The 27889-nt window shown below is 55.4% G+C and overlaps 1 protein-coding gene across 13 annotated transcripts in view; it reads right to left on the bottom strand.

The window, feature by feature from the left end:
• Positions 1-27889, bottom strand: part of trol (terribly reduced optic lobes) — a 113130-nt gene that overhangs the window by 68175 nt on the left and 17066 nt on the right. For 4 of the 13 annotated variants that reach the window (XM_037219830.1, XM_037219835.1, XM_037219834.1 and 1 more), the window contains 6 exons: positions 13180-13302; positions 11888-12016; positions 9785-9892; positions 4061-4168; positions 3421-3528; positions 2225-2338 (listed from right to left, as the gene is read on the bottom strand). In XM_037219830.1, coding sequence (XP_037075725.1) covers positions 2225-2338; positions 3421-3528; positions 4061-4168; positions 9785-9892; positions 11888-12016; positions 13180-13302 — 690 coding nt within the window. Of the gene's footprint in view, positions 1-2224; positions 2339-3420; positions 3529-4060; positions 4169-9784; positions 9893-11887; positions 12017-13179; positions 13303-20684; positions 20814-27889 lie in introns of those variants that run through there. The other 9 variants (XM_037219833.1, XM_037219836.1, XM_037219840.1 and 6 more) reach the window with 6 other exon arrangements.

Genomic DNA, 27889 nt, shown 5'->3' with positions numbered 1-27889 from the left:
CGCGACGGACGCGGCGGGCGAGTAGGGGCACATCACCGCGCAGCATCACTCGGTCTCGTCTCATGGCGCGCGACGGACGCGGCGGGCGAGTAGGGGCACATCACCGCGCAGGCATCACTCGGTCTCGTCTCATGGCGCGCGACGGACGCGGCGGGCGAGTAGGGGCACATCACCGCGCAGCATCACTCGGGTCTCGTCTCATGGCGCGCGACGGACGCGGCGGGCGAGAAGGGGCACATCACCGCGCAGCATCACTCGGTCTCGTCTCATGGCGCGCGACGGACGCGGCGGGCGAGTAGGGGCACATCAACCGCGCAGCATCACTCGGTCTCGTCTCATGGCGCGCGACGGACGCGGCGGGCGAGTAGGGGCACATCACCGCGCAGCATCACTCGGTCTCGTCTCATGGCGCGCGACGGACGCGGCGGGCGAGTAGGGGCACATCACCGCGCAGCATCACTCGGTCTCGTCTCATGGCGCGCGACGGACGCGGCGGGCGAGAAGGGGCACATCACCGCGCAGCATCACTCGGTCTCGTCTCATGGCGCGCGACGGACGCGGCGGGCGAGTAGGGGCACATCACCGCGCAGCATCACTCGGTCTCGTCTCATGGCGCGCGACGGACGCGGCGGGCGAGTAGGGGCACATCACCGCGCAGCATCACTCGGTCTCGTCTCATGGCGCGCGACGGACGCGGCGGGCGAGTAGGGGCACATCACCGCGCAGCATCACTCGGTCTCGTCTCATGGCGCGCGACGGACGCGGCGGGCGAGAAGGGGCACATCACCGCGCAGCATCACTCGGTCTCGTCTCATGGCGCGCGACGGACGCGGCGGGCGAGTAGGGGCACATCACCGCGCAGCATCACTCGGTCTCGTCTCATGGCGCGCGACGGACGCGGCGGGCGAGAAGGGGCACATCACCGCGCAGCATCACTCGGTCTCGTCTCATGGCGCGCGACGGACGCGGCGGGCGAGTAGGGGCACATCACCGCGCAGCATCGCCTTCCGCTCGAGGCGCAGTGTTTCATTGATGATGATGATGGAAACCCCCGCCGCGCCCAGTTTTTTTTTGAAACGTGCTAGAAGGCCTGAATACTATTTGGCCGATGAGCTGGGACACGGTGACAGCATAGCGGGCCACTTAGGTGGCAGCGCCAGTGCTAACACAAGGCCTTGCTTGATGAGGACCTGGACGCTATCCCCATAAGCAATTGGTCTGGCTACGCTTCCTAAAACAAGTGCAGGCTTCTTGCAATGTACAAATGAGTTGAATAATTTGCCGAACGAATGAACCCAGTGAATGATATGAATGAGTTGTATGAATCGAACGAGTCAAATTGATGAATGACATGAATGAACTCGATGAATCAAATGAGCGAACTAAATGAATCGAATGCGTGAATTAAATGACTCGAACACATTAATCAAACGAGCCAGATCAACACAAATGCAAGAATAAATGATTGCATAACAAAGAATGCGTCATAGCATGAATGAACGGGGCAAATGAGAATAAACTGGTCTCCCTTTAGCTTGGTGGAGTCAGCACTGCGAAGCTCTGCTCTGATCGAAGTGAATCTGCATGCCCTCTAACATCCATTCTTTTACGTTTTCTGTGCGATGACACAAAGCAATTGTGTAGCTTGCATTTGCTGTTTTCGCAGATCTTGATACGTTGAAGGCGTTGAAGCCGACTCGATATTGAAATCGGTACCCAATGCCGTGTCATAACTTGTAACAGGCAAATTTAATCGTGCCATGTCAAATGTCGAGTTGTACACATGCTCATGTTATAACACAAGTCTTCCTCAACGTGAAAAGTCACCAACCACATACATTTGGCCACGGAAACCTTCGGTTCCGAGTGTACCTATCGCCTTATAACCTGAGAGTCACAGCTGGACAGCAGTCGGGAAGCAAGGAGCCCACCCTGTTCATGCTGTTAGGTGAGGGGTGCCAGCAGTAAGAAGAGAGAAGTACGCAGAACTCAACGGAACTGTAAACCAAGTAGCATGCGAGGGTGTCATACATCAACGGTGGGAAGAACGTCAACCACCACGAAACAAAGTGAGATGAATAGGTAAGAAAGATGTTAGCATAGAACCCCACATTAGACGTTATTGTTGGAAAGCTTCCGAGGTGTGCACCGAGAGTGGCGTGAGAGACACGGAGGTCACCAGCGTTGAGAAAAGCGGCAGCACCAAGGTCAGTTAAGGACTTACGGCAGCCGATTTCATCGGAGCTGTCGGGGCAGTGAATGGTGCCGTCACAGCGCAGGCCGGCGTTGATGCACGTGCCATCGGCGCAGGAGAACTCGCTCGTCGCGCATGTGGCCGCTACAACGCGACCGGAGTGCTCAGGGGTGGCACAAGTACGCCCCGACGCACTGGCACACGGGGTCCCTGCACATGTAACTAACACCAAACGGGAGGGGGGGGGGGGGGCAAGGGTAACGGACGGCAGCGGTGTGAAGACGGGGCGAGGGTAACACATGCAAGCTGGGCTAAACGAGTTATGAAACAATGCCGCGTAATTATGGTAAAATAAAAACAAAGTAGTGTAAAAAATCAGCAATCAAACCTGGAAGCTAAGCATGCCAGGAACGTGGCGCTGGCTTTGTTACACCGAGCTTTACGAAGCTCTGTCGGAATGCTTTTAAATCAGTGAGCAAAACGTCGTCATACCAGCCAAACACACATCACAAGCAAGCACAGACACTGAAGCAACAGGTAAGACATCCGAACGCCACACCGGCAGCCGCAGTAGCTGACATCGACAGTGCGTGTGCAGCACGGATGGGCTGACTGGCAGCGGTAGCCGTCAACCAGGCGGGGCCTCCAGGAACAGGCGGTGCCACGCGCGCAGAGGCTCGCAACAGTCGGCCGTGTGGGCCACGCGCAGGCAGCAGTACTACTGGGCCGGACCGCGTCGCAGACGAGTTTGGGAACCACGGGCAGCAGGCACCCGCCTGACCCGCGACACTGCCCTGGGACTTCGGCACCGAGGGCAGTGTCGTGACCGAACAACACCAGCGGACGTGGCATGGGGACGGAGAGCTGCCACCGTGGAGGCCCAGAGAGCGGCGGTGCGCCGGCGAGGAGTCCGCCGGGTGCCCGAGGCGGAGGAGAGCCAGTCACCGAGAGGCCAAACAGAGACCCCGAGTGAACCATCACCAGAGAAGGTCACCAGAGACCGCCACCGCAGAAACCGCCGGAGACCACCGCCGGAGATGGCGCGCGGAGACCGGCGGCTGCCGCATGCAGGCCATGCCGAACACGGCAGTCCGCAGCCCTGCGCTACGCTACACCGAGCCGGAGTGGGACGGCCGAGCGTCGGCAGTGCGCTCTAGCGGCCGGCGATTGAAGTGTTAGTTGGCTGTACGCCGACAGACTGCGTTAGAGTACGAAAATGGCCTTACGACAGTTCTGCTCGTCTGTGCCGTCCTGACAATTGCGAATTCCGTCACATTTGTACTTGAGTGTGATACAGTATCCATTGCCGCATTCAAATTGGTCTTCACGACATTCTACGGAAAAGGATCAACACCATACTGTCTGAAGCTGAGTGGCATTATCAGGCACCAGTCCACCAATTGCCAACCGAACTCAACTGATCTCGATGTCAGATACGCACGCAGCATGCAAAGTATACAAGAAGAGCACTGCGAGAGGTTGGCACACTAGTGACACGACGCTGCGCATTACTGGCAGAAGAAGACAAGGTTAGCAGCAAGACGTCTAATCAAATGTACCAAATCTAGGTCATGTTACAATACTCGCTACAATTAATGTTAAAAGAGGAAACTTAGAGTGTTCTAAGAGAAGCATGTGTGTTGATGACATCCACAGGTAGAACCAGCATCATCTACAAAAACTAGGGAGCAGCGAGCGCGAAAAGAAACTGTTTTCACAGCAAACTACGTACGAACGACAACAGAATGGTGCACGTAAATCGGTCCGGAGACGGGCAACGGCGACTGAGTGTGGCTGGCCCCCCCGGTGAGTGCCCCTGGACGGCGGAGCAGGCGAAGGGCCGCGGCCGGCGCCGGCAGTACGTACCACAGTCGAGCTCGTCCGAATCATCAGCGCAGTCCGAGCGGCCGTCGCACCAGACGGAGGCGCTCCGGCACTCGCCGCTGTTGCACCGCCGCTCGTCCTCCCGACACTCTGTCGACAAGCAGGGCTGACACTCAGACACTCGCCACGCCAGGTGGAGGCGCTCACCGCATCAGCAATCCCGCTGCCAAGACACTCCACTGACAGTCAGCCGCATGGGACAGCGGCCAGCACTCAGGCACCCATCGCCGTTGACACTCAGGGCCAGAACTTGACACTCTTCTCTTCCATAGCATGCATATACGCCTTCGGACAGAAGCATGGCTAGCCGAATATTGAACTTTGCTAGACCTTTCACACGTTTCACAACTATGCCGCTCCTTCCGTTTTGCATAGCATATCGAAAGTGTAGGCAAGCAGGCCCATGCCAACGTTCTGCGCGTAGTTCGCGGTGATCAGTGCGGACTCTCGTCCAATCGGTGGAGCGATGCCGCGCGGGAAGCAAGGGCGAAGGACGCTACGAAAATCACGAGACAGTGCGGTTGTGGTGCTACCGCCCCGAAGGAGAAAACATGGACGCCTCACTTTGACCAAAACGAGCTACTTGTATCGATCGATCCAGCCTGAAAGGCACATTCTATGATATACAATGTGAAGTCACGTACATCATACGCACGCGACTAGAACTGAAACAGCTTAAACTTGTATGAATACGCATGCTTGGCTCCTACGTGTGGTGTAATTAAGTATCAGTATCACGTTACACAATATTTAAACGGAGGTTTGGACCCACATGTCAGCTTTACTTCAGCAAACTCTTAGGCTCATAATCCTGGCAGCTTATGCGCTGTTGCTCTGTTTTTTTCGGACGTCAGCAGACGGAGCATGCAAGTGTGCGCTATCAGCTGTGCACTCCTAGATAAAGAGACGCTTTTGAAGTTAGTATGAACTGGTAGCAAGCGCAACAAGTTGAATGGGAAAAATCTTAGATGCACTTGTTATTTATGCTATGAATGCTATTCTCTGCAATACTTACACTAAAAGGAACGCTGAAAAATAAATATGCATCCGGATTGATGCACTGACAGGTTGTCCAGGATGTGGCACCAGCGATTATTTCTTGAAGGTCATTGGTTAGCATCGATCAGAAACAGGCAATGAACCGTAAGGAATAAAGTCGTATTAATATACCATTGCGTTTTGCAACTGATGATATGCTGGATGCTGTGAAGCGAGTTTTGGTAGACATTCTGCATAAAATTTCACGTAGAATCAATAATATGTGTGCATGGATGTTTGAGTGGATTTATTCTGTCAACTTTCCAGATTGTGTGGAGCTTAACACACATCTTACACGATGTACCGTCAGTGGCTGCACCTGGTTTCCGCGCCTCACATATGCTCCTCTGGCCACGAACACCATTCAGCTGAGTGTCGGCTTTAGCATCGTTTGAAAAACGCGCGCGCCAACAACACATGCCCTCCAAGTGTCGCCAGCAACACAATCTGAGATGGCATGATGGCTGTCACTTAGACGCAAGCTCCATACAGGCATGTGAGAGCACAACTAGGACAAAGCGAAGGTTGTACTAACGCTATATGTACGTTGTTTTTTTCGGAAACTTCTTTCAATACAGGAACTGCCAGATACAGATTTCCGTTTTCGTAGGCATCATGCCCTTCAAAACCAGCATTTCATTAAGTGTTTCTCATGATAGCCGGCTGCACGTTCAGTGTGTGAGAGACAGATGGTGTCGTTGCTGCGAACATACTGTGGACATTAGTGGGAAACCACCTGCACGTGGATTTTTATCGTGGATTTAACTAGGTGCCTTCTTTAAGCCCTTGAGCACGGACACCATGCTCCCCACAACGACAACCCGAAGGCTAGTTTCAGGTATATGATCGGAAGTGGACCTTTTTAATAAAAGTATCAGATCGTCCTACTGTCAACGGCACCCATTCAATCATTGCTTTCCACATTACACGATCTTCATTGGGGTAACAAGAAAAATACACCCCTGAAATTTGTCCATTTGTGGACCAGGTATATTCAATGTTAAACTGCGGTGACCAAGCGAGGGAGCGTGATGGCCAAGAAACTAACGTCTTCGGCTCCCACAAGGGGGAGGGGGGTCGGACCTCAACTGCGCCATGACCCTCGAGCGCTAATGTGCCTACGGGATTCGCTCGCGCTCCATAAAGAGATGCAGGAGGACATGACTCGCGCTCTCTGATAAAAGTAACCGAGCGAGTCCCTTCACTCTCGCACTTCGTCAAATGTTATGATTTCATGTTACACTTGCCATAGAAGTTGCTGCTCTAATGATCTTAATACGCGCCCAGGTGGCCGGTTGGATACCCTTCGCTCCGGTGGGGGGGGGGGGGGATCAGTTTGACCCACTGGGATCTCAGGAACTAAGAGAGCTAAAAACACCAAAATTTCCAGGGTATGTTGATCTGCACAAGAACTCACTCAAATCAAAGTTTGATATTCTTAGGTCATGACCTTTGGGTCAAATAAGGTCAAACAAGGTCAAATTCCAGGTTGGTCTTCAAAGGGTCCTTAGAATCTAGATAAACATTCTAAGCAACAGGTCACATGCTCATTTAAGGTCAGTGACATTGCTGACCTTTCGAAGGTCATGATGACCAAAATTATACAAGACTGCTTTGAGTTTTTCATTTGAATAAGCCACAAATATTACGCTAGCCAGTATGTTCCTAAAAAAAAAATATTGACCTGGTTCATTCAAGATTAGTGACCAATTCTGGACATTAAGAAGTTCATGGAAGGTGTCTTACGCAGTTCCTGTTATCAAAAAATTCAAAATGAACACCAGAAACTAACCCATACAGTAAACCCTGTAGTACTAAAACAGGTTAGTTTTGGCCTTGGTCTGACCTTTATACCTGAGCCTAGGTCAATTCATTTTGTTCACGCAATTACTGTGTTGCCTGAGAAGGTATCTCAGGGATGTATGACTTCGTCTAACATTCTGTTGTTGCATCAAATTGAACGATTCTTTAGAAATTGCCTTCGCTGAAACCATGGCTTTGCTTTGACTTGCCATAGGCCAGCTATCTTACAAGGTGCATCTAAATTTGTGAAGCAAGAATATCGGCTATTTAATTGGCCGCAGCTGCGCAAAATTTGGCGCGGCTTCGCTGCGCCGTTCAGAAGCCATTTTGGAAAAACATTCAGCGGTGTAATTTGACCCTCACCCGCGCGCGTGTTAACGCGACTGTTGCGACCGACCGCCGCTCCCGGTAATGATAATCACGCGAACAAACACAATACAGCCTGCCATGTATGAAAAAGAGACCATAGCTGCTAATTTGAAAATAGCAAATCTCAGAGCCCCTCGGAGTCATGTGTAACCACATGCCTCTCACCAAACGCCACACGTGTCATGCAGCAAGTGGACGCGGGTCAGTGCTCACATACCACGGACGGTGCGGCTTTTCCCGAATGCGACGGCCTCATCGTGTTAGCGACAAATCACTCGCATAACGTAATACGCAAGCAAACGACTGCGTGCGTTTTCTGCGTTAGCTACGTAAGACAACAGAAGGGTTATAGTGTAATATCAGACAAGCATCGGTGGAACCAGTCGGACCAGTGAGCCCTCACTAAAATGAACAGGAAAAATTACACTTCTTAAAAACATGTCTGAGAGGGGCAAAATGTTCATATCGGCGACGCCGATTAAAACTATGTCATGAAAATGTCAAATGCCCTACACTTTGGCTACAGGGTGCACTGATTCTCCCAGTCCTTCTCTCTGGTAAATTGCCGACTACGGACAAAGGCTGCGTGTGTCAGACTCTGCGGCGCGCCGATTAGCCGCGAGGAGGCACGCGTCAAAGCAGCTGAGGCGCGTCAAGGCAGCGCGGGGCAAAGCAGCGCGGCAGAGGCGACTCGACAGCCAAGCCAGGCGCCCTAGAGTGGCCTGAACGGCGACGCGTCAGCCAAGCCAGGCGCCCCAGAGTGGCCTGAACGGCGACACGTCAGCCAAGCCAGGCACCCCAGAGTGGCCTGAACGGCGACGCGACAGCCAAGCCAGGCGCCCCAGAGTGGCCTGAACGGCGACGAGTCAGCGAGGCCCGGGCATGGCGCAGCGACCCGTCTGCGGGCTGTGTTAGGGAGAGGGGAGGCGTACTGCAGTCCTGCTCGTCTGAACTGTCGGCGCAGTCTGCGCTGCCGTCGCAGCGACGCTCGGCTGGCAGACAGGCTCCCGAGCGGCAGCGCCACTGGTCCGCACCGCAGTCTGCGGCGGTAGGGCCGTCAGCCGGCGCGACACGGCGCCCTCACAACAGCATTACACAGGGGCGCCGCCACAGCGGTGGCGCACAGCAGCATTGCCGCGGAAGCACAGCGACAGCAACCCTTCACCCGAGCTCGGTAAAACTTCCGCGACTGTACGCCGCCACAGCAGCCACGCCGCAAGAGCGCTCACCGCAGCCGTGTGACACCGCCGCCACAGCAACAGCACATAGCGGCAGTACACAGCGGCAGCACCGCAATCAGCCCCCACCCACGCGCGGCCAAGAAGCACAGCAGCGCGTCAAACGCTCCTCGGCACCAGCCCCACCCACGCGCAGACCAGCAGCACGGCAGCGTCAAACACTCCTCGGCATGAGCCCGACGCCCAGCCAAGGTCGTCAACATGGCCCGCCCGCCACAGCAACGGGCAAGAGCAGGCCCGTAGACGGCACCGCAGCCGGAGCACCCCTTCATGGTGGTCGACCACTCAGCGGCGCCACCGAAGCAGGCTCGCGCGTCGTAGCAGTGCTTCCACCACAGCACCGCCCCAGGCAAGAGACGGAGGCGAGCTGACACGCCGTGACCCGGTGCACAGTGCTAGGGCACGATGTGTCAGCGTGCCGACTGTGACGACGGGGTCAAACATTGGCAGCTGCGTCAGTCGCGCTAACCACGCCGCGACGCCTACACACAGCGGCCCACGGCAGCAGGGCGTAGTATTGCGAGACACGAACGATCTGTCTGCAGGCCCGTTAATGTGTGATGGGTTTGTTATCCGCTACCAGCTTATGTACGTGCGGTCGGTTCGAGGAACAAGCCGCAGACCCTGGTCGGCGCTACTTGACCCGAGTTAATCTGTGCAAGCAGATCTCTTCACAGATTGGATAGATTGGCGAATCAGGGTTATCCATGGATTTGATAGACCGACCCTGCTAAGGTCGAGGGACGATCCAGCGGATGCTCCTATTTCAGATCATGATAGCTTTACGGAAGCTTTGCGGGGCAACATTTTAAACACACAAAAAAAACGCCTGACACCCACTTGGAACTCTTGCATTTTCGTTATTGAACTAAGTATTGCAGCTGGGACCCTCTGACTTCCCGGGAGAAGGCTGTTTGTAGTCAATTTAGGCCCCGTAAACGCTTGGCACTGTCCCCACTTTTTCCCAACACTACGCATGGCCCGCAAAGATATACTGTCTGTGATTTCTTTTCACTTTCTACAGTCTTCAAGTTCCCATGGAGTTGGCGGTTATTCCCCGTGGGGTCGGCGGGCAGTCCAGCAGTCTCGACCGACAGCCCCGTAGGTCAGCGTCGGTCCAGCGGCCTCTGCCAGCAGTGCCGGCGGCGTCGACGGGCAGCCCCCTGGTCTCGACGGACAGCCCCGTAGATCGGCGTCAGTCCCGCGGCCGCTGCCAACAGTGCCGGCGGCGTCGGCGGCCAGTCCAGCGCACACTTACCGCAGTCCTGCTCGTCGAAGCCGCCGGGGCAATCCCTGTAGCCGTCACACTTGCGGCGCAGGTCGACACAGCTGCCGTCCGAGCAGCGCAGCTGCAGTGGAGAGCAGGCTTCGGGAGCAGAGGAGTGCGGCGTTAGACAGCGCGGGCCAGACATCACACGCCAGACATCAGACGTCGGTCAGCGCCGCCAGCCGCCGACAGCCATCAGAGATCACGCCGCCGCTTGGAGCGGCGTTCAACTAAACGCAGACCAGCTTCCGACAGCAGCCGGGAATGGCGGCCGGTCGGAAGCGTATGCATGTGACCACGACCGCTGTCGGGCTGGAGAACGTACTCCGAGCATACACCGCTGCCAACGCGACATGGTACGACCCGGACCCCTGAAGCAGACGGTGGGGAGTGCCGGACTCTCCCGCGTCCGTCTGAGCTCTGGGCCGACTCAGGCCAATGTAGATCAGCTCTGTTCAGTCTGGAGCTGGTCCTGCTCACGGCAGTCTGAGCCTGTCCGGGTCTCAGTCCGATCTGGCTCACATCAGTCCGGTCTGGCTCACGTCAGGCTGGGTTAAATTCGTCGAGGTCAGTCTGCACCGATTCAAGTTAGTCTGAAGCCGTCCCAGTCCGTCTCGAGCAGCTCAGATTAGTGTGAACTTGGTCAAGTCGGTTGGGACTTACTCACATCGGCCTGAACCTGCTCAGGTCAACATGAACTTTCCCAAGTTAGTAAAAACCTGTTCTAGTCTGTCTAGATTTGGTGCGCATTTTGATTCTTCATGGCCATCTGATTCAGAGAACCCTCAGCAACTAAAAAAAGAAACCGCGCGCAAAAACCTTTTTTCTACGGCGCATTACTTAAGCTTTTGCGACACAATCTTATGTGAACAACGCGTGGTTAGGAAGGACGATTGTGCTTTTCAAACGACCCTATACGATGCGGGCAAATAATTGTTGGAGGTACCACACCTACCAGGGCACTCTTAACATACATGTGATCTCACGGAGTTACACCATGCAGGACATTGTCATTAATTGACGTAGTTGTGCTGGCCGTTGTATGCATTTAATGATTGCCGCTTCAAACGCCATTAACTACTTGCGCAGGGAAGCAGGCATAGAAAAGAGGCGGTAATATAAAGACCCCTATGACATATGAGTGGACATGCGCATAAGTTCATAATTTCCGAGCCAGACTGAGCAAGGAGAGGAAGAGAGGAGGGTGTGGAACAGGTATATATACATATATATATATATATATATATATATATATATATATATATATATATATATATATATATATATATATATATATATATATATATACATAGTGCGTGAGAAAAGACGAAAAGGAAACACAATCACCGGAGGACGTACTCGAAATCAGCCCATAAGCCACACGGAAAAGGAAATGCCACAAGAGAACGGAATTGGCTGCAGCGGCCAGCACACAAATGATCTCCAAGTGCCACTGGAAAATGCAGAACCCGCCAAAAATGACAGAACTGTTCTACAGACACCGTCTTTAATTGCAGCCCTGTAAAGCCGACTGCGAAGCGCCGGAAGCCGTCGCTTCAGTCCGGTCAACTGTACCGCGTCGTGCTGTCGAGCTAGCATTGACAGCGCGGACACAGAGCCGACGCGCGGCGCTGGGGTGGACGGCTGCGCTGACAATGAAGCTGCATAGCTGGTGGCGCCGCATGGCGATTTACTGCTACACTCGCGTTCAAGTGCAAGTCTGGCCAAATGGTGCCGGCCAGGCCGACGAGCGCCGCCGGTGTGCCTGACTACTAGTGCTCTCCCGATGGATGGCGCAGGTGATCTATACTGGACCACCGTCGTCCACCTGGTGCCAAGGCGGGTAAGCTGGTGCTCGGCTGATGGGCAGTGCAGGTGCGGTGATGCTCAGCTGGTGGTCAGGGTGCGGTTGTGCCACACCTGGCCGTCGGTGCTCAGCGGTGGGTGCAGACGAACTACAGCTAGCTACTGCCGCCGCGTGGCGTTGCCAGCCGGCCGGCCGACACGGCGGGCGGGGGAGGGCTCCGGGAGGTGCGAAAGCCTTGCTCGCTCTCTACGACTGGCGGCGGCGCCGGGCCGGGCTGGACCACTCACGGGCACGCTGACATTGCCTCGGGCTCTCATCCGAGTCATCCCCGGCGGGACAGTCGGCCACACCGTTGCACTTGAGGCTACTGTCGATACAGAGGCCCTCGTTGCACTGCCACTGGTCGGCCCGACACACTGTCGGCGGGCGGGCCGATTAGGCGCGGGCCCGACAGGCCCTCTGGACGTAACATGTGGGCCAGTGGGACTTGCGGGCGCGACGTGTCGGTTCAACAGGTCTCGCGGTCCTGCGGTCCCACAGGCCTCGCGGTCCTGCGGCCCCACAGACCTCGTGGACTCGACACATGGGTCGACTCGACTAGACAGTCGACCTAACACGCCCCCCCCTCTCCCACCCCCCTCCCACCCTCAGGACAGAATGTTGGCAGGTAGCAAGCAACGTGCGCAGCACTGTCTCAGCAAACTTGCACAGATATCGTGATATGATGTTATAATATATGATATGATATGTCATGATATATAAGTACCATCTTGAAAAGATGGTTCTTGAAAATAAGAGGGCGACTGCATGATGACTTTATACCGAGAGCAGACATCACGATACCTGAATACATAGGAAACCAGGCGGCGACGTTCGTCAGACTCACGAGAGCCTGTAGCCACTCACGTCAGTCAAGCTCGTCATCAGTCACTTACGACGTTCGACATTGGTGACTTACAGTAGTCACGTCATTATCTGTCACTCCTTGCAGTCACGCCCAAATAATCACCAGGGGCAGTCAAGCTTGGCGAAACCCATCATTATAGCAAGGCTCCTCTTTGGTGACGCACGACAACATCTCTGGTCCGGCGGCCAAGTTCGTCATCACAGCCTGCCCTCTGAAGGAGGCACCTTCACGGCCAGTCGCTTACGACGGACTCGCTCGTCATCAGCCAGTTACGACAGTCCTGCTAGTCGTCGGCCACGTACGACAGTTCCGTTCGCCGTTGATCACTTGCGACAGTCACGTGCGTCGGCGACCATCTACGACAGCCCCACCCGTTGTCGGCCACGTACAACAGTCCCGCCCGTCGTCGGTAACTTACGACAGTCCGGCCCGTCATCAGCCACTTACGACAGTCCCACCCGTCGTCGGCCACTTGCAACAGTCCCGCCCGTCGTCAGCCATTTACGACAGTCCCACCTGTCGTCGGCCACTTACGACAGTCCCGTCCGTCGTCAGCGACTGTCCCACCCGTCGTCGGCTACTTGCAACAGTCCCGTCCGTCGTCGGCCCCTTACGACAGCCCCAACTGTCATCGGCCGCTTGCGACAGTCCCGACCGTCGTCGGCCACTTACGACAGTCCCGCTCGTCGTCGGCGCGCGGACAGTCCTCAAAGCCGTCGCATCGCTGCGACATGGGGAGGCAGAGCTCCGAGTCGGCGCACGAGAACTCGGCACGCTCCACACATTTTGGGTTGGCTAGAACACAGCACGGGTGGTCACCAAAGAGTCAGCAGCGCTGAAACACCCCCACGGAACGTCCCAGGAAACCGAAGGCTTCTTCTGTCTCCTCTGCCGCAGAAAACTGCTTAGCTACGGGACATCAGGACGGATGCGGTGATGGCCGAGTCGTGGGACTGAGGGGTGGTAAATCCCCCAGCAATTTTGAGATGACGCGCTTAGTTTGTGTTGGCGGCCTACTGTGTGTATGCATCAGTTCTTTTGAACCTTCAGCACTGGCGGCGGAGCTTACAGCGGTCGTTATTGCAAACATGAGCCAACCGGATGTCATATTTGCACTCACAATCCACAAGTGTTGCTGCATATTATTGCTGAGAGGGCGTGTGACATATGTGCATGTTGCAGCACATTGGCATCTATTCTCACTCCACAACTCATTGTGCACCGCCAAAGGGAAGGAGGACAAAGCACGGAGCTACTGATAATAACACTCCTTGCAAGATGTGCATGCTCCGTTCTTTAGTGGTGGAAGAATTTAAACATTTGGCATGCAAATCAGCCGCCATGCAAAAGTTGAGCGAATTCTAGTGACGATGACTCAAGGAAATCACCATAACTGTTCTTTTTTCCAAACTCCGACGACCATTTGTCAGATCTGGAGGAAGGAGGCGGTGGCTGGCTCAATAAAAAGATTTGATGCCGGCACATCATCAGAACTGAAGCCAAACGTGGTCAAGAAACCGACCAGCACCTCACGAATCGGGCGGAATAGCTATCTTTCACTTTTGTTTGTCATTAGAGGGCTGCTTTAGACACGGCACGGGAGTTTAACCTCACGCGGCAAAGCCAATGGAGGGGTGCACAGAGGTTTTCCAGGGGGAAAGTGACAGTCGCTGTGGAGTTCAGCCGCACTGAAGACGATTGTGTTTCTCCTTTGGATAGGAGAAGTGGTTGCACTCAAGGGCACATCCTGACAAAGCACAGCGTAAGCCTTCACGGGATGTGATAGGCTGTGCGTGGGACGGACTGCGCGTGGTCATCCCGCAGAAAAACAAGATAGCATGAGCTGGGTGGTGCAAAGGTCCTTTATTCCGCAACCTGATTTATTCATTACACTATCGTTACTACGCAATGCAAACCAATTCAGTGGCGAAACCAGGTTACAACCAAGCGGCAAGATCAGGGTCTTGCGCCACAGAAGGCCTACAAGGTAATTTGATTTTAACCGTGATAGCCGTCGCTCAAGAAAACGTATGAGGACGTCATCATCGCCATGGAAGGGCCGGGTATCACAGTACTGAAGCCTATCCTCCCAGCCAGACATCTCAGAGCCGTGGTGGGAGAGACAACAGACCTGTCCACCGCGCTTGGGAAAGTGTGTCCATTGCCTTGATGAAGATTTCCACAACCGCCGCGGTGGAGGCAATGGACGCCTCCATCACACTAGGGGGAGCGGGTCCGTCTCCTAGACGGGAGTTTCGGCAGCCTCGGTGGTGGAGACAACAGACGTCTCCATCACGTCCGTGCCGACCGGGCCGTCTCCGGCCGGCCGGCCGCCGCAGCCCCTCCGCACAACACCAATCCATTAGACCAGCGATCTGTATAAAGCGGCGGAGAGGGGAGATTTATGGCGTGGCTGGCCATCTTCTGCTATATCCCAGCCCATTCAACATCGCCCCAGTCGGCAGTTACCGCTATCTGGGCGGCGGGCCGACGATTTGACGCAAAACCTTCGGCGCATAGAAAATAGCATCAAGGTGGATCGCGCTGCAGACTGAGCGGCCAGGCATTCAGTGCCGGCTGTGGGGCCGCCGGCTCGGCCCAGTGGCCAACAAGCGCCGGCGGGCCGAGATCGCAACACTGAACAACATCGGCCACCCGCTGGGAAATCGACGGCCGGCAGTGCCATCGCACTGCCGCCGTCCAATGATCCAATTTAGTCCTCCTGCAGATGCCACGCAGGGCGAGCGGCGGAAAAACACAGCCGGAGCGGACGTTTAATTCGTGCTGAGCTCTCCTCGATGCAGCCATGGAGACGTGGAGCGAGCCGGCCCCGCGGCCGGCGGCCCACAGATCTGGTCAGCGTTGCTCACTCAATCAGACCTCGTTGAGCCGACGGCGACGAGCGGCGGCGCGGCGGCGCGGCGGCGCGCCTGCCCGGCGGTCATGTTTGCCCCCGAAGCGTGATCTGTCAGCGGCTGTGTTGGCACAGCCGCTGACTGGGCGGGCGGCGCGGCCGTCGCTCCGCCGTTACGGCCCGCGCCGGCGCTGCCGGTCACGGCGACCACGGCGTAACGGCCGGCACGGGACACAGTCCGGCAGGTAACAGCCACAACACGGCAGACAGAGTCAGACGGCACACGGCGACGGCCATGGCTCGGCAACAGCAGAAACCGATCGGCATTCGATGGCTTCGGGCTGGAAAGCAGCATGGGACACAGCACGGCTTGGTATCGTCGACGTGCCGGCGGATAGTACTTCCCAGCATCCCGGCAGGCCTCACAGCCATAGCCCGGCAGGCCTCCCAGCCACAGCGCGGCAGGCCTCCCAGCCACAGCCCGAGGCCTCCCAGCCACAGCCCGGCAGGCTACCCAGCCACAGCCCGGCAGGCCTCCCAGCCACAGCCCGGCAGGCCTCCCAGCCACAGCCCAGCAGACCGCCCAGCCACAGCTCGGCAAGCCTCCCATCCAAAGCCCGGCGGGCCTCCCAGCTACAGCTCGGCGGCACCGGACTTGAGTCGCTGGCGGTAACAGGATCGCAACAGCGCCCAGAAATAGTTGGGGAATGTACTCTACCGTTTGCGCAATGCTGGAGGGCTGTCCTACTGCCTGGGCATTGCGGACGAGACTGTACCCCGCTGATATTGGCCATCGAGACTCGCATCCGCCTGCCTGAACATTATTAAGTTAAGGAATCCGCCGTATCAGCTGGCTGGTGTGAATGGGACATGGCTGGGCGTGCTGCCACGTCGCCCAGAAAGTGTTGGGTCCGGTCTTTTCATGAATGATGAAGCCGATTGTGCACGCAAGAAACCCGTTTGGGAACAGAACATGGATGTCTGGATGCAACAACAGGCAATATAACAACACTAGACACAACTGACAATATGTGCTTGCATGTGGATAGCTGCACGCTGGCAACGAATTTGCATGCGGATAATGCCTGAACGTGAGCGAATGGAGCCCATCGCCGGCGGAAACACACACCGATGGGACTTATCAATGCAATGGAATGTCCCACCTGCATGTGTTAAGCAGGCGGAGGGGCACTGGTGTTGGGCGCTCGTGCAGCATTAGCTGTCTGTGTTTGGAGCATTGGCTGGCTTCGTGCCTGGCTAACCGGATAATCCAAGTCGATGAGGCGAAAGAACTTGATAAGTGTACGTTTTTTTGTGACCAGGCCGATAGTGCTGAAAAAATGCAAAATTGAGCCGATAACAGTCACAATAACTGGGCTTTTCACCCAAGTATGTGTGGCTGTCACGGCTCGATCTGTCTCAGTTCAGGAGACACTGCATTGTATACACGGCCGACTTCAGAAAAGGCGACATTTTCGAGTTCCAGGTGTACTGCTCGTATACGTATGGGCCAAGTATGTAAAAATCGCCCTATGATTTGTAGACGTAACGTTCGCCTGCATACACACTTTCGCCACGTTGATTTTCCGTTTTCTTCCCGGGCAATATTAGCTAGCCCCCTGCTGATGCGACGCCTGGCTGTCCAAACCTGGTTCTGTTTCCGACCACCTGCTCTCAGACCTTTCGCGATTTGAAAATTACATGTTTATCGTGCCAATCGAATGGGGAAGTGAAATGGTGGTGACGTTGTAACGCTGCGGAGATGCCCTGCCTGATCAAGCAGCACAGCACTGACATTTCTAAAAGAATACTGCACCACAACGTTCAAGGATTGTGCTTCTTGTTGCTGAAACTCTCTTGGTAGTGCGGTTAGTGATTGCAAAAGTGTCAGCTCTTCAAAAGCGTGACTGGCCAGGCCGGGCCCGGCCAGTAAAGTCACAGAATTGTTGACCAAATCGATTAAATTTATCAAATTGTGACAGTAATGCTCACTCGATCTGCGACCTCACTCATAAAAGCCCCCTACAAAACAACGCTTAAATGTACGTCATGATGAAAGTAACTGCTCAACTAAAGCTACAGCTAACACGACTGGCGTTGTGGTCCAAGTGTAATGAAGCGAGAGTTCCGCTGCCCGCAGCTATTGTTTTATACATTTTCCGTAGTACCCCCTTCGGCGATTTTTTGTCAGGGCGGGTGGGCGGGTCACTGGGTGGGAGAGTTCATCGGGACTTTGAGCGGGTTTCCATATCCGGGCAGAACGTTCCTCACGTGCCAGGACGGAGGCACGCGGGCTGCCCCACAAACCCAGCCGCAGCGGGTATGGATTGTTGGGCCGGGCACAAGTCTGTGCTCCCATCTGTCCATGCCATAAGGACACTTCCTGTCACGCCACGGCTCTGAAAAGTGCGGAACAGCCAGCACTTGGGCTGCGTCAACATACGCCGCATAAACGCCATGATATGTGGCGATACCGCTTCGGTTCGGTGTTTGCCCGCCCACCACGCATTGGTACAAGTCCGCCGCCGGCCAAGGTCCTTCTCAGTGCAAACCCAGTCAATTTGGCTGAGGGACAGCGACAATGGAGGGGTGACTTGCACCGCCGAACCTCTCCACGCCCACTCGTCCGATGAGAATGTGAAATTGCGCGCCGCGCCAGGCGGCGAGATGCTGCAGGCCGCCGGCCATTCAGTCAGCTTGTGCATGCTGTGAGCTTGGCACGCAAGTAACCTGGGTGCAGATAGGCCTGGCGATATGAGGGCTCGCGATGCTAGTGACCAGAGGAATAGCGACGCACAGACGAGTCCAGGCGGCACGCCGTCCAGGAATGCGAGCTCATAGATAACGAGACCGGCCTACTAGGTCCCGTGCAAATGAGCTCGTCGCGTGTTGTCACTGTCGCCAGGCCGGTGGGAAAATCTCAGAGACAAATGACAGGCGCAAAGACGAGGCTTTGGAAGCTCCGGAGCGTTAAAGTTCATCCAAGTGAGGTAGTTCCGTCAGGAGAGACAAGCCATGCCAGAGACGAGCTCGCACCGCCCACGACTGAGCGTCGTTTGCTCGTGCCATCGGAATGTAAAATGCGAGCACTCCGAGCAAAAAGTCAGACCGAGACGTGGCGTCGTTCGCTCGTGCCATCGGAAAGTAAAATACGAGCACTCCGAACAAAAAGTCAGAGCGAGGCGTGGCGTTGTTCGCTCGTGCCATCGGAAAGTAAACTACGAACACTCAGCACACAAAGTCAGAGCGAGGCGTGGCATCGGACGCTCAGTCTGAGCAGGGCTCAGAGCCCGCCTCAGTCTGAGCTCAGTCTGAGCGGCCTGCAGCCCACCAGGAGGGTATTCACCGTCCGCTGAGTTGGTGACCTCCGTGGTCAGGTGTCGGAAGGAGGCGCCGCTTGTGGCCGGGTGTCCGGTGACTGGGCGGCGCCGACTCAGACGGGGTCAGTCGCCAGCCTGCTGGTTGGATCACATGCTCGATCGACGCCCGCCGACTCGAGCGCCCGCCGCCCGGGGCTGTAATCTGACCGCTACTGGCCGAGCCGGATGACTCATGGGCTCGCACGCACGCATGGCGAGGAATTTAGCGCCAGCGATCCTGCAGGCCCGGACGAGGTGTGTATGTAGGTCCTGGCCGCCCAATTGCGCCCGTGCAGGTGACGCCCCACATGGCTGTGGCTGCGGTCAGGACGAAAGGAAAGACGGGCGCTGAGGCTGGCCGGCAGCCAGCCGAGCCCCCGGCAACCGTGTGCCGACCAGCCTGGTGTACCGCACTATCTGAACATGAAAGGAGTCGCGCACGTGACTTCCTGAACATGGCAGGAGCCGGCGTGACGCCAGGTGACCTGAGGGTGGGTGTCACCATCCGAATACCACATCTCCAGGCGGTGTTCCTGGACAATTCGCTTTTTAAGAACACGAGCCACATGATCCCCATAGCCTGCTCGATTCGCGGTCATCACACGCTCCGTGTTGAGTGATCATGCTGCGGGCAGCAGGTAGTCAAATGGGCCTCGCGCTGCACCTTGACAGCGATCCCCGACTGGCAGCGCTCCTAATCTGACACCGGTGAGTGAGACGGAGCGGGAGGAGCGCCGGCGCCCACTGACGGCTTCCGGTGGCAGGGCCGGCGGCGCCGCCGGCTGCCGGCGTGCTAGACATCACTGACGGCGCCTGGACAGGAGAATACAATGACCCTGACGGGACTCCGATTACAATGGCGGCAACTGGACACCCGCGGCGGGCACGGACACACGTCGGCTGCAGGGACACGCGCCGGACACGGCGCCGGCTCTCGCGCCGGCGCCACGCGGCACGCACCACCGCCGCGTCCAACGACCGCTGCAATGAGCTGCACGGTCGTTTGCAGCGGCCTTTCATTGCGGTACACGTCATGAATCGCTTACCGCCATTCATTACGAAACTGAAATGTTTAGTGTCGCGCGACACCGTGCCGTAAAAGCTTTATATTTAGGGACAGGTTCTACAAAATTGTGCTTACTCTGCGTGAAAACATTCAGCGTCAAAAATCTACACATACCGACAGGTCCACACAAGCATCGTGCCCTCGCTGCCCATGGGTCTAAAGTATGATCGTCTTGAGAAACAAAATGAAAGACTCACGTCATATGCGCGATAATAAGCCACGTTCGTTTGACGTTAACGTATGTTCTCAGATGGCAGCACGCAGTCGCTAATCATGGACATTGAACAGCGCACAAAAGTGCTCAAGGCGTGGCAAAGAGCTATGTTTGTAGTCTGTCGGTTGTCGTCGGACATTCTGCCGACATCACATATAACCATTGAAAGCTGCCAACAGGGCGTAATGTGAGAGCTGCTTCTGCTAATAACTGCTGAGTGTCGGAACGAGGTTATCATTGGCCAGCTGGAGGAGCCTTCTGCTGCAGCCCTACACCGATTCGTGGATTTGAGGTGGGCTACCGGGCTGATGTTCCCCCTTCCTTGCTACAAACAGTAGGAGATGTTTGCGACGCCAGCGGCCAGGGCGGTTATGTGCGTCTAAAAATAGCTTAACATTGCTGCGCTTCAGACCGCCACATGATGATGCTCATACAGTAGAGAATTGAAAAACAAAGGCGCCTCCCAGTCACACCTCTCATGCTCACAATCGACACGCCCATTGGTAATGACGTACCTAAAAACGAGAGCATAGCAAGCGTCAACGACGCGTAACAGACACTGGTGCAGGCTGTGAAAAAGTGACGGTTGACAGCGCCAGTGTGTGTCACTGATAGAGGAGCTGCCGGCGACGCCTGCCTCTGCCTGAGGCCGGCGGCCGAAGCGTCCGGCAGTGCGTCACTCACGCTCCAGCGGGGCCTGGGCCCGCAGGCCACCGAGGCCGACCAGCAGCAGCAGCCAGGTCAGCTGCATGGTGACAGGTCGTGACCTGAGGTCCGCCTGTGAGCGACGCCGGGGACCGACGAGCGGGGCACGGGCCAACTAGGAGCCGGCACCCCCGCGACCGTCCGCGGCGGAGGGTCGGGGCTGACTGACATGGCAGCGGCCGGCACCGAAGCCGCTCGGCGGCCGTCATCAGCGGCAGGGGGCGCGGCATCGAGACCGACTGATCCCCCTCCCCGCCCACACCTACCGACAGCGGGGCACCCACAACAGAGAGCGTGGCACCGGGGCCGACTGATCCCCCGCCCACCTCCCGACCGTGGGTTAGCCACACCACCAGACCGTCACTGGCTAACCCCACCACCAGATCGCCGATGGTCACCTCCACCACCATCATCATGACAATCACAACAGGAGACACAGGATTACGACAAGCTGACTAACCACACACCAAGCGAGCGGATGCGACAGCAATTACCGGACCGACCGCAGCTCCCGAAAAGTGTTAATGGGGATTGAACGACCATAACGCCCTAGAAAGGGGGTGATGGAGGGTGATATCACCTGGCAACCTTCTGTTAAGCTCGCCGCGTGCAAACGAGAACTAAGTTAAGGGAGACAGGACGCAAAGGCCGCTGGGCACACACATATACAGCATACGCTGTACTGTATATGTGCATGCACTGAATATGAAAAAAACATTCCAGAGGGCGTGGACCGTGGCTCTGAAAAAGTAGGTGAAGACCACCGACGTGAAACCAGCAAGACTTGCCAAAAATGACCGGCTGTCGAATGCGAACACCAGCCCAATATGAACGGCACCGAGCGAGCCGGTGCCGAGAACACCAGCCCAATATGAACGGCACCGAGCGAGCCGGCGCCGAGTCATTGTGGTACGTGTGCTACGTACCAGCGTGGTGTGTTCCTAACGGATGGGCACTGGGAAATGACACACTTCATGTGTATTTCTTGAACATCGCGTATGTCACTACCGGCAATTGGCATGACAATTCTGCCCATGTTTAGCTTCGAAATCATGCAAACGAATTCAAGAACCGAGTTCCGTTTGCAGTCAACGCCTTATTCGGAGTCATTGAAGTATTGAGTTGCCCTGGCAGCATAAAGACAATATCCAGGTAAGGCGCCCGTAAGATTGTCGCGAGACTTGCGATCATTCATTGGGAGCCACTGTAAACCCTTCAGGATCCCGCAAGCGACTGTTTACAGAACACAGGCAATTCCCAAGAGTCGTGACGATGTTCCTCTCGTTGGAAATCACTCCAAAATAGCCGAAATAAGCATCAAAGGATAGCGGCAGCTGGGTTGAACTGCAGCTGGAAAACGAGGGGCGACACAGCAAACCCTGGATGCGAGGTTTGTAATCTCGACGGTGTACGCGAGAAATATCTTGACAGCAAGCGCGGCTCAGTGCCGCAGGTGTGAGAAGGCAAGCGAGGGTCCAAGTTACCCTGAAACAAAACATCGCCCAAAAACCCGTACCAGAAAAATTTCGCATGTCAGCTCGAATTGATTGCGATATCATTCTGAAAGTCGAAACCGATTTAAGATATCACGGGAGTTACGTACCAGAAAACCTTGGACGCTACGTTGCATCTGGTGGACACTGCCTAGCTGAAGTGTAACAGAGCGGAGAGGCTGCTCCCCGTAAAGCTATGGTAGGACACGCCATTCCTCCCGGGGTGTGACACATCCAGTTATATCCAGTTACCGTGCCGAGCTAGTGCTGTGTTGAGGACAACATGAGCCATGAGAAGCGTGTAAGAAATGCACCCATCACCTGTTTGGGTGAGCTATAACCCGACATACATGAGCTGTTCTGGCCAGACTTGACCAAAGCTAATTGAGCTTAGATAAACTCGCGAGTTCTTCGAAGAGGCAAAGTGCCGCATGTGCCACATGAAAACATCCCCCATGTGCTCCAACTACGTCCTGTTGTGAACGTTTGAGGCATCACTAAAAATAAAGTGCATCAGGGGGAGGGGGCTGGCATACAGCATGCGACTTCGCCCCGAAGCGCACGACGCACCAGGTGACCACTGACCTGCACCCAGATGTGCCACTCAAAAGATCGGCGCACGTGCCAGACGTGTGCACGCTGCCGACAAAGTGGGTGTGATCGGGCTCATGCATTGTGCAAAAAGCGGCTGCAACACCCAGAGATTTCCCATAGCCAAATTTTATATTGCTACAGTAATAGCCGTGCTCACAGTACGACTTTGAACATATTCCTATTTAGCAGGGACCCCCGCTTTATAGCACAGACGCCTGTCTTGCGTCGAGCTCCGCGATCATTAAGCGGTATGCGCACCAGTCGTATTTACTAATATGCTGTGGACACATACCAAAACTGCGGCGGAACATGCTGATTTAGAATAAACACCAGCGGAGCATATGGGATGGTGTGGGCATCAGTGAAACATACCAAGACGGAATAAACACCAGTGAAACGTACCGAGGTGGTACGGATCAGTCTACGTACTACTACGGCGTGTACGAGGGCGGTATGAGCGCCACCGAAACTCCAAAAATAGGAGAGCACACCAGGAGGACTTATCAATCTAGCTTATCGATCTAGAAAAAATAGGAGAGCACACCAGGAGAGCTTATCAATCTAGAAAAAATAGGAAAGCATACAAGGGGAGCTTATCAATCTAGAAACAATAGGAGAGCACACCAGGAGAGCCTATCAATCTAGCAAAACATAGGAAAGCACACCAGGGGAGATTATCAATCTAGAAAAAAATAGGAGAGCACACCAGGAGAGCTTATCAATCTAGCAAAAAATAGGAGAGAATACCAGCGGAGCTTATCAATCTAGAAAAACAGGGGAGCATACCAGGGGAGCTTATCAATCTAGAAAGGACACCCACGCGGTTTCCAGTGTGAATCAACTGGGTGCGGGCTTCCATGGGCCGTCGGTGCGGGCAAGTAAGAAAATGGCGTCCGTCGTCGTGGCACAGCCAGAAAGTGACAGGGAAGTACCGGAATGCGCATATCAAACGGCTCCTCGGTGGAAAGCCCTGGTCCAGTTAGGTGTGTCAAACCTTCGTTTTGCGATCGCAGTTACTTCTTACACGCTCACGCATACCATAACATCAAGTAACATTCACCGTTTACTCCGTATAAGTAGCTAGTTGTTGCCTGCAGGCCAACTGTTTAAGGAGATTGCACAGGTTTTCTGTCCTCAAAAAGGACGCGGTCCTGTGATTTTCCTCCACCTGCAAATAGGTCCGAGCCCTATAAGAGTTACGCCGATGCTCATGAGGTTCACTGAGTTGGCAATTGTTAGCATCGGAACGTAAGCAATTTGCAATGTCTGTCGAAGAAACCGAGTCTCAAGTATAGGTTTTTTGTCCAATGCTACGAAACACTTCACTTCATCTTTCATCAAAGAGCAAACTACTTATTCTGCGCGTCAAAAAAGTATCACATTATAACAGAAGCTTTTAGAAATACAATAGCCCAAATCACGTCCTGATTTCTATACGTTGGGTGCTATTCATGATATACATGCATAAACATAGTAGAGATGGGCAGCTGTGCACTAGCCAGTTCTGCAGGAAGTACGAGGTTGCATTACCGCATTTGACATTAGAGATGTGCAGCTGTGAGTCAGCTGACTCTGCAGAAAGTACGAGGCTGTATTACCGCACATTGTGCAATGCTATTACGTGTGAATGAAGCCATTTCCACAAGGAAAAGTGTTGCTGCCATTGGTGTTCTACAGCATTGGTTCACAAATTTATACAACTAACTCTGTTTTATGGCAAAATGTTCAATTCCTTTGGAGATAAAATGTTTCTACTGCTGCCAACATGTCTCTGATTGCTTGCAAAAGCACCACCGGCATCCTCTGATATGACATCGAGTCCTTCTTTCAGCGACCGACAAAGCTTGCGACAGGCTGCGGATGAGCCGGGCGGCTGGTGTAATCGTTAGTTGTCATTGTCCTGACAGCTGGCGGACACGGCCTCAGGGCTCGGCTGATGAGGAGGAGCAGGGTGGGTCCAATTTGTCCGTCAGGCGCCGTGTGCGCCCACTGCGTTACATCAGGTCACTGTGACTCTGCAGCCTGCAAGTCGCGTCTCGGCTGTTGCAGCTGTTGCCATGACGACTGATCGGGGGTGGGGTGCCGGGATGGGGGGGGGGGGGGGTGGAGGCGTCGTGTGCCCGCCGCCCCCCCCCCCTCCCCGCCGTCAGGGGGTGTGGGGGAGGAGGACTCCGATCATGCCGCCGCCGGTCAATATTTACAGAGGCTGCAGGAGAGGAGAGATGGACGGCCCACCGCCGCTTTGTTGGCGGTCTGGGCGCCGCACAGCCCACCGGCGGCGGCCGCCGGACGGCCTGTGCAGCTGACTTCCATGAGGCCGCACGTTCGCCATCCACAGCGCCGCGGCCGGAACTGCCGGGACGCTCTCGAATCCCCAGCTAAATGATTCATCGCCGTCTGACCCACAGCGGAGCGTGCACGGTGCTCTGCAGAGGTAAACACCAACAGCGCTGATGACCACTGCTGAGGGCGGAGATTATCTCGTCATTCACAGTTGACAGCGCTGTTCATGGAAACTACCAGAGCAGACTGATGCAGCAGGAAATAGATCCGCTAGATCGGCCAATGCCGATATATTGATGATTCGACCAAACAGACCAAATGGATGAAATAGCATGCAGGGACCGCAACATCTAATTCTCCTGAACAAAGAGACCGATACTGCGAACTAAGTGTGTGACAGTCACGCCAAGATGAGAAGCCGACGAAGATCAACCAATTTCTTTCGTGGAACTAGCCGCTGTGACAGCGTGTTTCGTGAAGAACAACGTATTTAGTCCCACCCGGTTCACTGATGATCACATTGGTTGATCCAGAGGGGGTGGAAGCAAAGTCATAGTTCTTCCCAAACGCCGGAAAACGTCTAAAACCTTATCGTTGCACTGTTTTGTTTTTGACTGACGCCGACTTCGGAGCTTGCCCCCCAATAAGATTTGATTCGGCATCTGGCCCTGTCTGACGATGTCCTGTTACCAGTCAATACAAATCAGTCCCGATGGTATCCGGACCATCTCCGGCCATTCCCCGATCTCCGACCATCCGGGCCATCTCCGGCCATTTCCCGATCTCCAACCATCCGGACCATCTCCGGCCATTCCCTGATCTCAGACCATCCGGACCATCTCCGGCCATTCCCCGATCTCCAACCACGCGGACCATCTCCGGCCATTCCCCGATCTCCGACCATTGATCATCCTTTGGTCCGCCCCGCCCATCTGCGCCCGGGGTCCGTTCTCACCAGGTCGACCTCTGAAAGCAGCGCCGATGCCCATCGACCCGCCGTTGCTCGAGAGCATAGTAACACGAGACGGCCCCAGCCGCTGGACAGCTTGTCCTAAAAACCTCCGTCTCATCACGCAAAGCTAATACGACGAGCTGGCTTACTTCCCGGCGACGGCAATTTGGCCATGGAAAATAAACAGCGGATTTCGGCGTGCCGTTTGACGGTGTCAGTTCGTTTATTGTCGGCTGGTGAGATCACTGCGAGCCCAGGGCTAACGCCCACCTCGTGTCGGCAACAACAGTGTGACCCAGCTTACGCCCACTCCGTGTCGGCCACAGCACCGTGACCCGGCCAACGCAGGGCACACTCAATGAGAGCCAGTGCAGTGACGGGACGTCAGGCCTCTGTGTATCGGCAGCATCGCAGGCGTCTCATAATAGAGCCATGATGTGTCGAGTATAAGCCATGTGGGGAGGTTGCCGCAGAAATCCTTTCGTGAGAGGGTTGTGTTTCGCGACACCACATTTCTCACTTTTTGGATTATTCCTCCCTTTCGTAGCAATGTGTCACGACTCGACGTGGCTGCTACGGCAAAAACTGTGCGGCCCTTGGTCTCCGAAACGTCGGCCACGACAAGGTACCGGCATGTCATAGTCTGCTGTACCAGGTCTTATTTGAGAGCACCCTCGATACGCAGCTCGAAGCCGTTATGCGACCATGGACCTGACGATGGTCTCTGGCGTTTATTTCCAGCACAGAGCGTTATCTAACAAGTGGTCGCCCACGGTGATTATCCTCAGAACAGAGTCGTGTGACGGCATCTGGAGCAGTCACCACCGGCACGGAGAGTTCCATCTGGCGGCGATACCCTAGTGGATACCTCCACTACCATCGCACAGAACACCACCTGACGGTGACCTCTGGCGTTACGCGCCGCCGAGCGCCATCTAGCGCTGACCTCCGGGCGGGCGCGCAGCGCTGCAACGGCGGACGCACCGACGCCCTCCGTCATCGGCAGCGAAATGTGGCGCGTCGTCGAGGCGCTCCGACGGTGCCGTCCGCGAGTGGGCCAGGCGGCGATGGTCGCCGCTGATGGTGGTATCGTGTTTAGCGCGGAGGCGCCGCGCCCGGCGGTCCAACGCTGCCGCCATTCACAGGACCACCCGCCGCGATACGGCGTTCGACTGCCGGCGTTGGCCATTCACCAATAAGTGGACGCTAGAGCCAGTTGCTGGAGCTTGACGCGCCAAACGTTGTGTTGCGTGAATGGTGGGATGGTATAGGGTGCCGGAAGGGCTACAACTATGCGCGCTGTGCTAGCGCAAATTCAGAGAAGACAGTGGGCTTAAATGCTGGTCAACACACAGCTTTCCCCCCCCCCCCCCTTCAACCCCTCTGTCCACATTCTCGCGTGATACTGCATCTCCGTGACGCTCGGTTTCTTCGGGGTAAGGTTTATTCCGAGCCATGAGCGAGCTTACGTTCCTCCTGGTGTGGCCCTGTCCGAGCGCCGAGAACTACCCCGTACAGGGGTCCCCGCGCGGACTAGGCCTCGACGGATTGACCCTCAGGTGCATGCAGTGTTGCCCCATCATTGTCCACTCTCCTTCACCCGACATCCCTGGAGTTGTCATTACCGGCCGAAAGGGCTCTTATCTAAACCACAACAAACAGAAACAGCATGTTAGGTCCACCACAGCATAACATCTCATGCTCTGCGAAGCGCTAATGACTATGCATAATAAAGAAAACAGATAGACATCGCTATGGAAGACGGTATACAAAAACTTCCGGTAAACAAAACAAACCATGCCTTACAAATGACCAAGTGGCGCATGAAACCACTGTAATAATATGAAGGTTACTGGGCGACT

The sequence above is a fragment of the Pollicipes pollicipes genome, unplaced genomic scaffold, assembly GCF_011947565.3.
Source record: "Pollicipes pollicipes isolate AB1234 unplaced genomic scaffold, Ppol_2.1 Scaffold_4295;HRSCAF=5057_pilon_pilon_pilon, whole genome shotgun sequence".
NCBI classification, from domain to species: Eukaryota; Metazoa; Arthropoda; class Thecostraca; order Pollicipedomorpha; family Pollicipedidae; genus Pollicipes; species Pollicipes pollicipes.
Note: the sequence above shows the minus strand (reverse complement) of the source record. Positions and strands in the feature narration are given on the sequence as shown.